This window comes from Arachis duranensis, chromosome 3 (assembly GCF_000817695.3).
Source record: "Arachis duranensis cultivar V14167 chromosome 3, aradu.V14167.gnm2.J7QH, whole genome shotgun sequence".
Classification (NCBI taxonomy): Eukaryota; Viridiplantae; Streptophyta; class Magnoliopsida; order Fabales; family Fabaceae; genus Arachis; species Arachis duranensis.
In genome coordinates, this window is record NC_029774.3 from 5629028 (window position 1) to 5644912 (window position 15885).

Below are 15885 nucleotides of genomic sequence, written 5' to 3' on the forward strand. Positions count from 1 at the left end.
AATAACCAAGGAATTGATTCCTAAAGTCTTTCATGAGCACACTGCTCGGATGGGTGTCAATATTAGTGATGCCTTGGTTTAGTGAGAGTTTATTTTATGCTATATGTCCTATGACAGATATTGAGTTATTTTCTGCAGAACAGATGTTGAGTTATTTTTCTACAAAATTAAGTTGATGGTTTATTTCATGTTATGTGAAATGTTCATTTTGTAATATTTGTATTGTGTTTGATCTCAATAAAGTTGGACCAGCTGGAAATAGACATGCATGAGATCACTTGGCATGTAATTTCCATATTACTCATCCAAATTTGATCTATGTCGTTGAGTATATTAGGATGGTGATTGGCGTGGTTTAGTCACGGCATTTAATGTGATAAAAGTTGCGGTAGTTCCATATCTAATATATGAGACGGACCAGATTGTTAAAGTAATGAGAGAAATAGCATTCAGATGCACGCATAAAGTTTATAAAGATGTGATTATGTCACGAAATAGCATATGTATAGCCCAAGTGGGAGATTGTTAGGAAATTATTTGATTTACTAACTTATTTGTGGGCAATACATATATTAATTATAATCACAAATTATGCTATTTCAAATTAAATGACTTATATAATGATGATCTCATTTATTGTTATAAATCTAATTGAATAAGTCATTATTACTTTTGATTTGGAATTAAATGAGAATAAAACCGGATATTATCTTTTGTTCTTTAGATAATTATCTTTTTGGATTTTAGATATATTATCTTTTGGGTTTTAGATACTATTTTATTTGGGCTTAAGGGTTTAATGGGTGCCATGCTCAAATATAAATAGACCTTCAGGGTTTCGGTCCCCAATATACCAAAGTCGCATTTGTTGCTCTTTCCCCATCAAAAGAGTTACAGTTCAGCCGCCTAGGAATACAGAAGGCTTTGGTTGAGGAAGATCGAAAGAACCACAAGATCCAAACTCTTCCAATCATAATTTATGTTTATGAATTCAGGTACGCTTTCGTATTATGTTATATTTTTGGTGATTCAATATGAATAATCTGGGTTATTGAAAATTAATTTATTCTAACACATGATACATAAACAAGTTATGATTTATAATTGCTTTCAATTTTAAAGCTATAAATAATTCATCAGTAATTTTTTTAAAAAATGTAAAAAAGATTAAGCATTTGACAAAAATCTCTTACTATAATGTTAGTTTGTTTAATAAAAATATTAAAATAATAATAAAAAATACATTTTATTTTTATTTTTTATAAAAATATTAATTTTTATATCTTATTTTCAATATTTTTATTTTGTCTTATCATCAGAATTGATCGTACTCTAAATAACTCAAGTTGTGTTGATGATAAAGTTAAGCACGTGCTTCACGAAGGCTTGTTGAATTGAATGACATAATCCATAATCGTGTAATAATTTCCTTCAAAAGTATTTAAAATGATAAAGTCAAGTTAATTAATATTATAGCTACAATAATAATGTTTTGTCTACACTCTACAGATTCTAATACGTCTTTTCTACTTCCTTTTATGGAGGCTGCAGGGCATCCAACCATACCCATCCACCAGCCAACAGCTTAACTAAAATAAACTTGCTAATTTGCAAATTAAATAAAAAAGACCTCAACAGAATATAGTCATAATTAAATTCTTCATATAATAATAAGAATAATATTATACATTTAAATTTTTTATAAATTTTATTCAACTAAATTAAATAATACGAATTAAAATAATATTAATCATAACTGATTTTTATTATGTTAGATTAATTTGATTAGAATTAATTAACAAAAAGACTTAAATGTATAGTATTATTCTAATAATAAAGAGCAAAATATGATGTCATATTTATTAATAAAAATGTGTAATACTTATCATAGTTCTATATTTAATTTTTTTCAAAAAAATTATATGTTATATTAAAATGAGTCTCGATATGACATTTTAATAGTGTTTAATACGTTTTTTAGTTACAAAAAGAATTGGTAAATATTATATATATTTTTATAACTAATATTTGATTTCAATTTTAATTTCCTTTGATATATCAAATTTGTTTACAGAGCAATAAACCTAAATAAAGTTGAAGAAAAAAGAGGGGTGATAAAATGAAACTGTTACTATACCTTGAACGTGTTAGTTACTTAGTTTAGTTTAATTCTTTTTAATTTGTTGGTTGCTTCTTCAAATATAATAAGTAAAAATGAAATTAGCGATGAAATCAAAGTTGAACACGTTAAAAATAATTAAACCGATTCATAAACAGGTTATAGGTCCCACAAAGTCAAAGTCCAAATTAAAGTGATGGTAGAAAGCTAGGTTCCTTTCAATTTTTCCACGTTTTCTACCTTGACTTCATGTTCATAATCTATGAGAATTGAGAAAGAATCTACTGTTTCTTTATCGGATATATTAGGTATAACAGAATATTGGATCGGGTTTGGTTTGATTTATAGTAAATAACTGGAGTTTTATTTTCTTTTAATTTGTCTAATTGAGGGTAAAAAAGATTATTTTATATAGTTTAATGAATTTATTTTAGTGTACTAAATAATTTATAAAGTCGTGTAATTATATTTGTTTTTTTATAATTATTTACGTAATTAATATAAAAAATAATTATTTTTATTAATTGATGTTATATAATTAGATGTATATGTAAAATAATTTTATATTTTATATTGATAGTATATCAAAATTAAATTTTAATGTAATTATATTTAAATTACTATATACAATAAAATATTTAAAAAACAAAAGCTACGGTTGAAAAGACAACAAAGTCCAAATTAATATTAACAGGTGTAAGGATTACAAGAAAGAAGACACGAGACAAGTCAACATATTTTCATAAGAATGGATTTTAATTTTATACATGGTCATTGGAATCGATCTGACCTTGGTAAAACCTATATATATTAAAAAATCTGTCTGGTTGTTACATAAATATATGTAGGGTGGCAAAACTATTTCTCTCAAGTCAATCATGATTCAAGAGGATGGGCTTTTTCTTTTTTATACACATTAAAAAAATCATATTACATGTAAATACCAAATCTTCACTTATATAGAATTGAATACAAAAGATATATACATAAATATTATTTGATAGTTGATTTTTGTATATAGTTAATAATGTTAGTAAAAGATTTATTTTTTCTAATTCTAAAAAGATGGACAAACAACCGATCAATTAAAGTAGTAGCCAAACATAATTATTCTATTTGATATGACTCTCTTTGATAAAGTCTTATTAAATTATCAAATATTTTTTTTCTCATCTTACTCTACATATCTAATTCATAAAAATAACGATTTATATTCATAAACTTTGTAAATATTGACAAAAATATGTATTAAATAAAAAAATTAATATTATATCTATAAAAAAATTTCGTATAATAAAAATACTTAAATTTTAATTTTTTGTTGATTTTTTAATAAAATATTCAAATTACCTCTATTATTTATTTTCAATTTCAACTTCTCTATCGTTTTTTCTTCCAAAAATTTCAAACGTTCACAACTCTTCATTGTCACCAAAAGCATTGCTTCTACCGGATTTGAGATTAACATCGTATTCCTGCTCTGTTTCATTATGTCAATTCTAGGATTTCTTTCTGCTATCCAAACCCAAAATTTTAATTCCGTGTATTCTCAAATTTAAATAATGGGTAAATAGAAATCAAAAGACCCTTCCCAAACCGACGACTTAGCTTCGTCCCTCTCACTATCGGTATTTTTTCCTTACTCTTTGCTGTCCTACCGAAAACAAACACCACCCTTACGTCTTTATTCTTCGACAACAATTCTTTTTGGAAAAAGCTCAATCAACCTTTTCAGAGATCAAACGAACAAATTCAAGTCCCTAATAATATCGGATCTGCACATCACAACATCGACGAAAAAAAAAGAAGAAGAAAATCTTAGAGAATAAGTCTTCCACCAATTCTGCAATCAAAGCTTTGAAGAAGAAGAAGAGGAGAAAGTATCATTAATCAATTGAAGAGGTCAAAGACTCGAATTGGCAATTGAAAAGAACGATAGAAAAAAGAAGAAGTAGCAACAGTAGCTTGAGAAAGAGTGGGGCAGAGAAAGTACAGTATGGTGGTGGATGAAAAAAACGAAATATCTTTGTTGGAAGAAGAAATGGTGGTGGAATATAGGGATAATTTTAGAAATTTTATTAAAAAATCAATAAAAAATTAGAATTCAAATACTTTTATCGCATAGAATCCATCTTTCACATGTATATAATTTTCTTATTTAATAGATACCATTATTAGATACAAATGATTATTTTTGCTATGCAATTCTCCCTAAATATATTATATCAATGTAAACATACACCAATTGAATTCGCTACATATATGATACATCTACATACACCAAGTGAATACACCTTTCTTTTTTTTTTATTTCTCGTGCCATGGCATGTCCCTTATATTAACTTGATTCAAATGAATAATTGAATTATTAAAACAGTTCAAGCATCAAAATCACAAGGGTTCCCCACAGTGATGAATAATGTACAATGATATTAAATAAGAAAGTTGGTACTAAATACATGGCCTACTCAACTGCATATTTGGAACCACATATTGATGGGGGATATGCCCTATTCTTTCTGGAATAACAACAACCATAAGCCTTTCATTAGATGCTGCCATTCCATATATACAAGACCCTATTGAAATTCTATCATCATCACTGCTATCTTTTGAATTCTTTATTATGTGTGGTAATGCCTGTTCAACTGTTTTTGTATATATATATATATATACTTTCACATAGGAGCATAAATAGCATTAAACCTAACTACTTTATTATGATTGGTAGGTGTCTAAAGAAACTAATAGTTTTGGCCAATGGAAGCTGATGAATGAAGAATAGTGGTGTGGTTTCTTCACTATTTGATGAAATTGATTGACATAAAGGCAAATTAAACCTAGTTTCATTCATGATTAATCAACTTGGATTAGATGTGTCATTTTAAGAATAATAGAGGACTTCTTTTTTAAATTATTTAAGTGTCAATATATAACTATTATGGTAATGCTCATGCGTTTACTAGTTCTGCCACTAGTGCTTTTTTTTTTCGCTTTTTCTTCATATACCTCAACCTCATGTACAAAATATGAAACATACGCTGATCTGTGCTTCCATTTTCATTAGGAGTAGCAACCACCCTTTGAAAAAAAAATTGAAGTTAAAAAAACTTGGCTTATCACACTAGCAAACTGATTCATAGCATTTGATTTTCCTACTAAACTATTATTAGAATTCAGATTAAGAGCGCTTAACTCAATCTCAAAATTATTAGTTCATCAGGTAAAAAATGTCTTTCACTCTCAAGTCTTAATTATTATTTTTTTATAAAAAAAACTTTTATTTAAAAAAATAGTGAAACAACACCTACAAATTACAGAGAACATATTAGATTTAAGACTAAAAGAAATAGATAATTTTTATATTGAACTATGGTTTGAGAAGAAGATATAGTTCGATTTTAAATAATTTTATAAGATAAAAATAGAGACAAATTACAATTTTTTTTGTTTCTAATTCTATACGAAAAATGTTGTAACACACAAAATTCTTCTCTTCTTCTCCAAATAAATCTAAAAGTTTTCTGAAGATATTTTTATACCAATGACAAATTTTTCTTATCTTCATTATATACTTATAATATCATATCTAAAATATCTATAAAGAGGACTAATACATCACAAAAGAAAGAAAAATAACTTCAAAATTTTTTTGAAGATATTTCAACTATCTTTTTTTTAAATCACTTTTTTTACATTAACATAATGGAAGAAAGAATATTGTCTCTAGATTTAAATTTGTCTAGTGAGAGATGTGATTGGCAAAGAGTGAAAATGAGATTATAAGTGTAGAACAAGAAAAAGGATAAATGATAAAGAAGAAGAGAAAGAAAAGAGAAAGAGATTGAAGTGGGGAGAGAGCTAGAACTAACAATGGGTAGGGTAGGGTAGGGTTTAGACTCTACCCTAACCCTACTTGCGTATTGAAATTTTGTTTAAAATTCTACTATATTCTACTCGCAGGTTGAGAATCTCTCAACCCTAACTCTATCGCACCCTAAAGTTCTAAACCCTACTTTATCCGATCCTATCCGCAGAAACAAAAAAAAATTCAAACAAATATAAAATTCAACCATTCCAAATTTCATACATATTAATAAAATAGAAAAAAATTAAGTTCAAATTAAAATTAAAAACAATAAAATCTTAAATAAATTCATATATATATATATTATATAATATATTAAAAGTGCGGGTAGAGTAAGATAGGGTAAACCCTAAACTCGTAACCTACCCTATCCATGGACAAATTTACACCTTACCTTATCTCATCCGCAGCGGGTAGGGTAACAACCCAGCTTTTTTACCTAAATGCGCATATAAAATACTTTAATTCTCAAAATGTGCATGGATGAAAATGTTTTTGAAAATACGCACTGCCATTTCTTGGCCTGCACCCGTGAAATAGATCTCAACACCATTTCACTCTAGGTGCCCACAAAATGGGTAAACCATATCAGGTTCAGCTCCCACGAAATGGCAAGCCCATTTCCTTGATAGCAGCAGTAAAATAGAAGGAGCAACTCTGGGACACCAGTTGCGAAATGCGTACACTACCGAGGTGAATTGGACACTCTATGTCTCTTTTACCGCATACGAAATGTGACATAATATGTGTGTACTACACACGAATTGAAACAACGGCTAGACTATAAAAACCCTTCTCCAGCAGATCTAAACCCACTGCACATTTTCAATTCTCACTTCTACCCTTTCTTCTTCTCCAAAAGTTCCACTTTCATAGAAGCTGCTTTCATTAAATTTTTGGTGTCATAATGGCATCTGAACACATTTATGTGGTCATATATCCCAACAGAGAAATTTTGTATACAGTTGAGGGCGTGACCTTTATGTGTGATGACCCACTTTGGATAACGATTCTCCCACAATCATCTCTGCAACAACTAAAAAATATTATTTTGACGAACACTGGTTTGATTGGAAAAAAGGAGATCAGTACGCTGATTTACAGGATGTCGGTTGCGGTAGCAAGTTCGTTTACATATCAGAAAATACATATTAAATTTGACCAGCACGTGTCGATGATGTTCTCATATCATCGTAGCATCGGAAGCATCTATTCGATGGAACTCTGTGTGAAGCTCCAAGATGTGGGGGACAGCTCATCTAGTTCGAATAACGTGGAGGAAATGCGAAATTCTGGTGCTGGTGAAGGCATTCCGTTTTTGGAGATTGGTAGGGCTCGCAGTCCATCCTTCAACGCCTTCGTGACCCCGCCCAAAATGCAGAAATTTCTGACCGACGTCCTTTTCCTACTGTCCATGTCGCATATCCGGAAAGAATGGCCGATGGGTTGGCTGACTCCTCTGAGGAAGACGAGATTGAGGATGATAGCGGAGAGGAAGCAGAAGTTGTTCCAGAAACCCAACCAGTTGAGGGAGAAAGGGTCATCCCAATTGGTGTTGAACCGATAAATGTCGCAAGAGTTGGAGGTCTTTCCAGCAGCACCCCCGATCACTACCTGCACCTGAGTCTTGGTCCAATGAACTCGACAAATGCGGAGGACATACCCAGTAACTATGGTTTGACTGGTGAAATGGAGCTCGAGGTTGGCTTGAAATTCCTGAGTAAGGATGCAGCAATGCTTGCTATTAAGAACTACGACATCCGTCGAAGTGCAGAATTCAAAGTAGTGGAGTTAGATCATACTAGGTATGTTTGTCAATGCAAACTTTTTGGTGACCAATGTTGCTGGATGGTAAGGGTTGCGAAGACGAGGGCATCCAGATTTTGGGAAGTTCGAAAATACCAAGGGCCTCACAGTTGTTTGGCGTCTGCGACGTCGCAAGATCATGCTCAACTTGATTCAAATGTCATATGCCAGCACATATTCCCCATGGCTCAAGCAGACGTGACCATTTGCATAAAGGTGTTGCAGGGATCTGTGGAGTTAGCGTACAAATAGAAATCCCCATGTGGAGCTCCAAGAAATTTGGCAGGCACCCTCGACAGAATACGTGCATCCCTGTACGACATCCACAGAAACTACCAAAGCCAAGTGTCATTTACACAGGTAGACGAACTTTCAGGGACAAAACAAATTCATGCTAGAACATACAACAGGAAGAATTACCTCATCCACCTTCAAATTGTCCAACCTCAGACGGTGCCTTTGTAAGCGTTGCTCGGCATAGTCATTCTTTCCTTGCTTGCCTTCCCACCTATGAAAGAACACCATGATCATAATCACATTTAAATAAAAATACAAATGAAATAACAACACAAGCCATAAATACGGAAGATATGTAACGTAATATATTACGTTGTAGCTAACGGAAACGTGTATGGGCTCATCACGTCGGGTGCCCAGAAAGGAAGCCTGAAGTATATCTAAGACATCAGCAATGTATGACAGCCAGACATTCCCTCGACGTTATAATCAGTCGCTACGCACATGCATCTATACAACCAACAGAGCACGGCACTACCCCAACTATATGTACTAATGGCGTCATAGTTTGCCAGGAGAGGAAGATAACGTACGTAAACCGTGTTGTTTGCTTTGTCAGGAAGTAAAACACCACCCAATAAATACATAAGTAACAACGTGCATACCGTTCGAGGGCCTCCTCGGGAGAGTCAAGAAGCATCTGTTGTAGTCTACTCCTAAGCCACTTCAATTTTATGTTATACTTTGTGGTCCCAACATGTTCGTCGGGAACTTCACCGAGGAGTTCCTCACACCATTGCCAAATATCCCTCTGGTAGAACTTACTCCATGACCTTAGAGTGCCGCTCACCAGCTCACCGTCGATTGGTAACTCCACCTGCATTGCAACATCCTCCAAAGTGACAGTACACTCACCCATGGGAGGTGGAATGTGTGGGTCTCAGGGCGCCATCTTTCCACAAGAGCGCTAATCAATGGGTTGTCGTACTCAAAATGCTTTATCAAAGACGCATAATAGAAGCCGGCTCTTCTTAGATACGGCTCAAGCATCTACCTCCTAATCTCCATACTCGGATCTGCTTCGTCTACAGAAAAAACATCGACCAGTGTGCCATGCGGAGTCAACACACGTGCCGGCTGAAATTGAAATACATCAAAACACAATTATTCAGTTTACAACAATTTTTTATCATTAACAAATTCTTATTTATTTATTAAAAAAAACTCACCTTCACATGTAAATGAGCATAAATGTGAAATTCATCCAACCTATTAAGATTTTCTTCCACATTAATTCTACTTCCACTCATTTTTTTAATTAAAAAAATATTTCTCCAGCAGAAAATTTTTTTTTCACCCTACCAACAAAGAAAACTATCCTATACAACCCACTACTTCTCTTCTCTTTTTTAACCTTCGATTTGGTCCCCTCCCTTCACCCCCTTTTATATTGCTTCACATTCACAAGAGTACAAAAAATTGCCTCCCAATCAATCCAATGCATGCTCGTACGAAAACTGTAAGGAGTTGCTGCCTTCACTGAACCCCTGCCCATTTCGTGTCTGCCACACGTGAGGAGTCACATTTTGTGTGTGCCTCCCAAGAATTGCCCAACTCATGGATGTCATACGTGACTTGGGTCATTTCGTGTGTGCCATAGGAGAAATGGTGCATTTCGTGTGTGCCATATGTGATATGGTGTATTTCGTGTGTGCCATGTGTGAGGTGATCCATTTCGTTGCTGATACAAATGAAATGGTTTGTGTCAGTGGCCAAAACCCATTTCGTGGACACCTCCCATAATATGCTTCCTATTTTCATTTCGTGTGTGATCCTTACGAGTTAGCAGTGCGCATTTTCAGAAACATTTCCAGCCATGCGCATTTTGGGAATTAAAGTATTTTACATGCGTATTTAGGTAAAAAAGCCGTAACAACTCTATCCAAACGGGTTGATTCGAATTGGATACCCACGAATAGGGTATATATTGCCAGCCCTAGAGGAGAGTAAGGTCACTGCGGCCGTGACTGAGGCAGTGGCGACAGTACTCCGGAAAGTTTCATACTTTGTCCTTCACGGGAGAGAGAAAGGGGTTTTGGTGTAATTCAAACCCTCTTTAAGCAGGTTGTTTGTTAATAATTATTTACGTCTATAAATAATCGTTAAGAATGTAAACATTTGCAGGTAAATAGCCAATAATAATGAATTGGATAAATTCTAATATCATATTAGAATTAAAATTAAGTGAATCTAATTCAATCTTAAAAATTAACTCATAAAATAAGAGATATCTAATATTTATAAACAATTTGAGATTTTATTCATGAGAGATGTGAAATATATAATAGATATTAATATAATTAAGCATTAAGTTAAAAGTGTTAAAAAAATAAGTTCAAGAACCCTATGGTCCTATGACTCCTATCTTGACAAAGGTAGGGTCAAATATTTGTGTGATCAACAAGTGGATAAGTGATAGCTTATGTTAACCATATTTTTTTAGAGATTTTTATTTTTTGGTTATTACTATGGTACCTACAAATTAAGTTGTCTAACACAGACATAAAAGAGTAAAGTTTATTTATAGTTTTTTACTTATCACCAAAAATTGGTCGTATTTAGACTAATTAGACAAGAATTTAAAAGTCCCCAATAAAATCTCCTTAATCTCTTTGTAGTAAAGCATGTGCCGAGTTGTAACATAATATAATACCCTTAACAAATGCTATTTCCCTTCTAAAATATCTTATTTTAAAACAGAAAAAAAGTAGTAATTAGTTAGATGCTGACCAACTATTCATTTATTCCAAACATTCACCATGAACATAACAGAAGTTTCAAAACAGAATATCATTTATTTAACTATACTCCAATTACAAAGTTAAAGCCTTAGCCTTGAGATTTGAGAACCAATTCTCACATGAATCCAACATGGCTTAATTTTCCAAAGCCATATTAATTATAATACTTTTCAAAGAGTTGAAGAGACCAAAAAGAGACAAGTCCTGCAACAAGATGTTATTATTGTTTATTTAGCCCATGGCATATTTCTGAGTCCAGCTTCTAGCAGTGGACTCATACTTTATTCTATCAGTCTTGCACATATGAGCAATCTCAGGCACAAGAGGGTCATCAGGATTTGGATCTGTTAGCAATGAACATATTGACAGCAGCACCTGCATAAAATCATTAGCTTTAACAATCAGCATTTATACAACATATCATATCATGAAACAGAACAAGAAAAATATATCCATGCATGCATTACCTTGGATATGGTAAGAGCAGGACTCCATTGTTCTTTCAGTATATCTAGACAAATATTGCCATTACTGTTTATGTTGGGATGGAATACCTTGGTCCTGAATGCAACCTGCAAAAAGTTCACAATTTTTTATATTAATCAGATTCATTCAACCTTTTATTATTTATTGTTCATCCACTTCCCACAGAAAGGACTAATCCTTTTAAGGTTAAGCCTATAGTATAAGACTCCATACATACTGCCAATGATCCAACCCTTTATGATAAAATAAAGTTATAAACATGTTTTGTAATGAAAGTTACCCTTCTGATTAAAGCTGCTTTGAATTTAAAATAAGCTAATCAAAACACAGTGCATATATATAAGTGAATAGAGAAATGATATTTGAACTACTTTTTTATATATTTCTTTTGTATACGGTATACCTTCTTTTTATGGTATAAAATACAATTTTTTTTTATCTTCTCTGACATTTTATCAATCATTTTCAAAACTAAAAATGGAAGATGCACAAAAATGGTATATACAAAAATATTGCATATAACATTAATGGATGAATATGGTGAAGTTTTTGGGCTGTACCTTGGGAGGTTTGAAGGGATAATCAGGAGGAAAATGGATAGTGACAAGGAAGACACCACCAGCATAGGGACTGTCATTTGGGCCAATGATTGTTGCTTGCCAATGGAACATGTCCTCACCCACAGGGCCTGAAAAACCCATCATAACAAGTTAGCAATGCAAGTAGATTACAAAACATTGTAGTATTGTTAAAACTGATATTAAAGGCCCAATTCAACCAATAAGGGTGTTGGTGAACTGGTAAAGACACACTAAGGTCCAATAAGAATTCAGGTTCTTATTTCTAGATAGAACACCATTTGGGAAGACAAATATGACTATGATTGAGAGTTGAGAGGGATCAATCTCTTTACCTAATAATAATGATAATAAGAGCATGGTTTAAGTTCTTTACCTGCACTGCATGAAGTTGGAGGGTCTCTCTGCAAGTCCTTGAGCTCCTTCAGGATTCTCTTGGATGCCATTCACTTGATATTAGATTTGTGGAAGAAGAAATCAGGAGGGGAATGATTGGAGAAGGCCAAATAATGAAAAGTAGTACAAAGAATTCTATGAGAAAGAAAAAGAGGGTTGAAGCCATATTTAATGGAAGCATATATGTGGTGTTTGAAGAGAGATTGAGTGGAATCAAGATTAGTACCATTTGTCGTTTTTGACCAATGGAAGTGGGCACAGTATATATTCCTCAGGAAAAAGGGGGTATGATAAGATTTTGAGAATCAAACTAGCTTTAGGAAATGGGGAATGTGTGAAAGGTGTTTGCCATTTTACTTGTGTTTTAGGCTGCTCAAACCTTTACCTTGTTCATCTTTCAAAGTTTTAATTAATCATAAGCACTTTAAGTTACTGCTAAGTTGTTTATTTAAGAAGTCATTTTAATAGTTATAACCATATTCATATGACACACTATAAGCACTAATGAATTTTTGGCACCTGTCATAGTGTGATTTATGTAGCCGATTGCATGTTATTGTTTGTTACAATGTATCCAGCATCTGTTGACATTTTCAAACATGTCTCTTTCTTCCTTTTAGGCCTTGAGGTACCCATTTCCTTTGTGAAATGTACCAAATCCTAAAACCAGTGATGCAAGATACAAATCTACTGGATGCCTAATAATAATAGCCAACCATTGAGTATTTGATAAAGTCACAAGTGACAGATGAGTCCAGATTTGTTCTGTGAATCTTAATAATGCAATGCATATTCCGATGCATGCACAAAGTTGCTGACAGCTTAGGATTCTCTTTTTGTTAACTAGCAGCATGCATTTTCCACTTTAATATGGGATTATACTCTCCCTCATAATTCCATAATCATAACCTTCTAGATTGTCAAAGCTTGACACCTTTGATATTTATCCCACACTAAATTAAAATTCAGGGAACAGATGAAAGCATGAACCCTTAATCAAACCAACTATATTTCAGTCTGTTAAGCAGCTAACATAATTACATATACTTAGTTTCATATCAAGGCACATATGCAAGCACTTCCTACATTACATTACATTACAATCCAAATAGAAACCATGTCCACAGAAGGAAATGGTCATTTAATAGTGTCAATACAACAGGTAAAACAGCCCAGAAGAGCACTAGAAGTTTGTTCATGCCAAACATATTGAGATTATGACTGTGTACACAGATCCTACAGCCAGAGAGACAAATAGATTGATGCTTATTAGCGAACCGTAAATGTGGTCAGTTGAGCCGGGCGATTTCTTCCTCTAGGTTGGAAATAGTATATAAGATATAGAATGGCAAAGACTACCAAGAAATGGCTACAGTCATGTCATCCTCTGCCAACTACCAATTTAGAACTGAGAAGATCACAATATGGAACAGGTTTTTTGACCCTTTCTCTTCTTTTTCTTCTGCTTTGGAGGCTGGAGAACTACTTTGATGGCCGCATCAAAAACAGCCTTCACATTCTGTATTCAAAGGCAGATATCGTTAGGGCCGTGATATTATCTAACCTTTGGAACTTTTATAGATGCAGAGAACATATATGTACCTGCTGTGTTTTTGAACTACATTCGATGTAAACTGGAGCACCGATAAGTTTTCTCAGTTCCTCACCCTTCAACAAAGAGAAAATCAGATCACTGATGTATAAAGTAAGCAGATGGTCTCTCTTAAGAACACCAACTGAAGGCTAAAAGGCAATGAAATAAGACACGAAGCGATAGCAATGAATATTGGTAATGGAAGCAATGAAAGCTAGGAAGTACCTGCACTGTGGTGATAGGCGCTGCACCAGGATGATCTTGAAAAAACTGCTTATCATCCCGAAGATCTACACAAGTCGCATATTGGTTGTCAAGAAATGCCCAAGCAAGTTAATAATGACATCTTTACAATGAAACCATTAAATACATATAATTAAGTTAGCAGTTAGCACTATATATGGGAGAAGACAAATTCCAAAAGAAACCATATGAAAAATTGAGACCAGAGACAAAATTTTCAGACTAGGAATTCTACTTTTGTTATTGACTATCAGAAATGGAAATTCTAACGAGTCAATAAAAAACGAACTTATGCAAACACCAGCTCCACCAAGGAAAATTACTCATGTTAGGTAGTAGCAATTTTCAGTCACTTTAAACTTTCTAATACTCTTCATAAATCAAGGTTTTTTCAAGATTTATCAACAGCCATTTAGTTTTTAAAACAATCATTACATTAGCCTTTTAGTTAAACAAGGAGGTAAAGGACAAAATTAAGAAAGCATTCCATGAAATGGTTTGGTATAACTGAATCAATTCTTGATTAAAGTCATGAATTAGGTAACCTTCGAGGAGGAACTTTCTTCTCTAAACCACTACTGAATAACAAGCAATCAAAGGGGAAAAAATAACAGCAATGACATTGGAATCCAGAATCTATTCCCCAACTTTCTAATAATGAAAGAAACACAGTACGAGCAAAAGACAGCAATTAGTATGATAATAAGATGAAACTTCACCGGATCACGGAACTACTATCATGCTGAAGGTTATCAGGTAGATAACAAGGGCATCAAACATCAAGAAGGTAAAGAAAGAAAGAACAAGAATCTAACCAAGTTTTGTTCCAACAAGAATAATTGGAACACCAGGAGCATAATGCCTCAACTCAGGAATCCACTGGAAAAGGAGGAAAAGAAAAAATTAGTCCAGAGTAGAGAGAAAAAAGAACAATAATAATAATAAGTATATACCAATCTTACTTTCTTGGCAACATTTTCATAGCTAGCCCTGCTTATGAGAGAGAATGCTAGCAGGAATACATCAGCTCCTCGATAGCTTAAAGGTCTTAATCTATTGTAATCTTCTTGGCCTGTTCCAAAAAATTTGAAAAAAAAATCAAAACCACGACACTCCCGAAACAAGAATTGAGACATAAACAGTGAAATAACTTACCAGCAGTGTCCCACAAACCCAAATTCACAGTGCTCCCATCCACAACCACATTTGCGCTGAAATTGTCAAAGACAGTTGGAACATAATCCTGTTGCCAATGGATACAAAGAAACACAAGATTATTGCAAGAAAAATCTAAGTCCTAATAGCCTGATGCAGCAATCTCAGCAAAGCAATTTACTTGGAGGGATCATTGTAACTCAGCAGAGCAGAATCATGTCAAACATAAAGACAGCATCTAAGAATCAAAGTCAAAATCAAAGATTTCAATAATTTCCCCCCTTTCACCCAACAAATCAGGCCAAATTAAAAGTCTTTCTAGCAAGTATACACAAAATTGATGGAAAAAGAATCACACTTTTTGCTTATTTTGAAGAAATCTTGGCATTATCATGTCCAAATAAAAGGTCCAAACAAATTGACAACGAAAATACACACCAAAAGAAAAAAAAAGCAAAAACATACATAAAATTTAAAAATTACAAAACAAACCCATTTCACATTTTGAAAAGAACAACCAGCTCAGCTGCATCCACAAAATCCCCCAATATCATCAAATTCACCTCAAAATACAGCTACTTAACACTTGATCCCCTTAGAAT

At 33.1% G+C, this 15885-nt stretch overlaps 2 protein-coding genes across 2 annotated transcripts in view; both read right to left on the reverse strand.

Moving 5' to 3' along the window:
* Positions 1–10861: 10861 nt before the first annotated feature.
* LOC107476567 (ubiquitin-conjugating enzyme E2 28) lies at positions 10862–12423 on the reverse strand. Its single transcript, XM_016096398.3, has 4 exons — positions 12272–12423; positions 11878–12005; positions 11299–11403; positions 10862–11206 (listed from the first exon to the last, which is right to left on the reverse strand). The coding sequence occupies exons 1-4, from the start codon at positions 12339–12341 to the stop codon at positions 11063–11065; spliced, it is 447 nt and encodes a 148-aa protein (XP_015951884.1). The 5' UTR covers positions 12342–12423; the 3' UTR covers positions 10862–11062.
* Positions 12424–13283: 860 nt separating this feature from the next.
* Positions 13284–15885, reverse strand: part of LOC107476566 (rac-like GTP-binding protein RAC1) — a 2967-nt gene continuing 365 nt past the window's right edge. Inside the window, exons 2-7 of the mRNA XM_016096397.3 lie at positions 15284–15393; positions 15091–15200; positions 14944–15007; positions 14111–14175; positions 13894–13959; positions 13284–13810 (exon numbers count right to left, since the gene is read on the reverse strand). Of these exons, the coding sequence (XP_015951883.1) occupies positions 13709–13810; positions 13894–13959; positions 14111–14175; positions 14944–15007; positions 15091–15200; positions 15284–15393 (517 nt within the window). The 3' untranslated portion in view covers positions 13284–13708. The remainder of the gene's footprint in view (positions 13811–13893; positions 13960–14110; positions 14176–14943; positions 15008–15090; positions 15201–15283; positions 15394–15885) is intronic.

What these genes read in the sequence shown, in the direction of transcription:
- LOC107476567 (XM_016096398.3), bottom strand. Translation starts at nt 12,341, where the DNA reads ATGGCATCCAAGAGAATCCTGAAGGAGCTCAAGGACTTGCAGAGAGAC. An exon ending in ATCCCTTCAAACCTCCCAAG is followed by an intron (nt 11,404 to 11,877) that starts GTACAGCCCAAA and finishes AACTTTTTGCAG; the next exon opens with GTTGCATTCAGGACCAAGGT. An exon ending in CTGCTCTTACCATATCCAAG is followed by an intron (nt 11,207 to 11,298) that starts GTAATGCATGCA and finishes GATTTTATGCAG; the next exon opens with GTGCTGCTGTCAATATGTTC.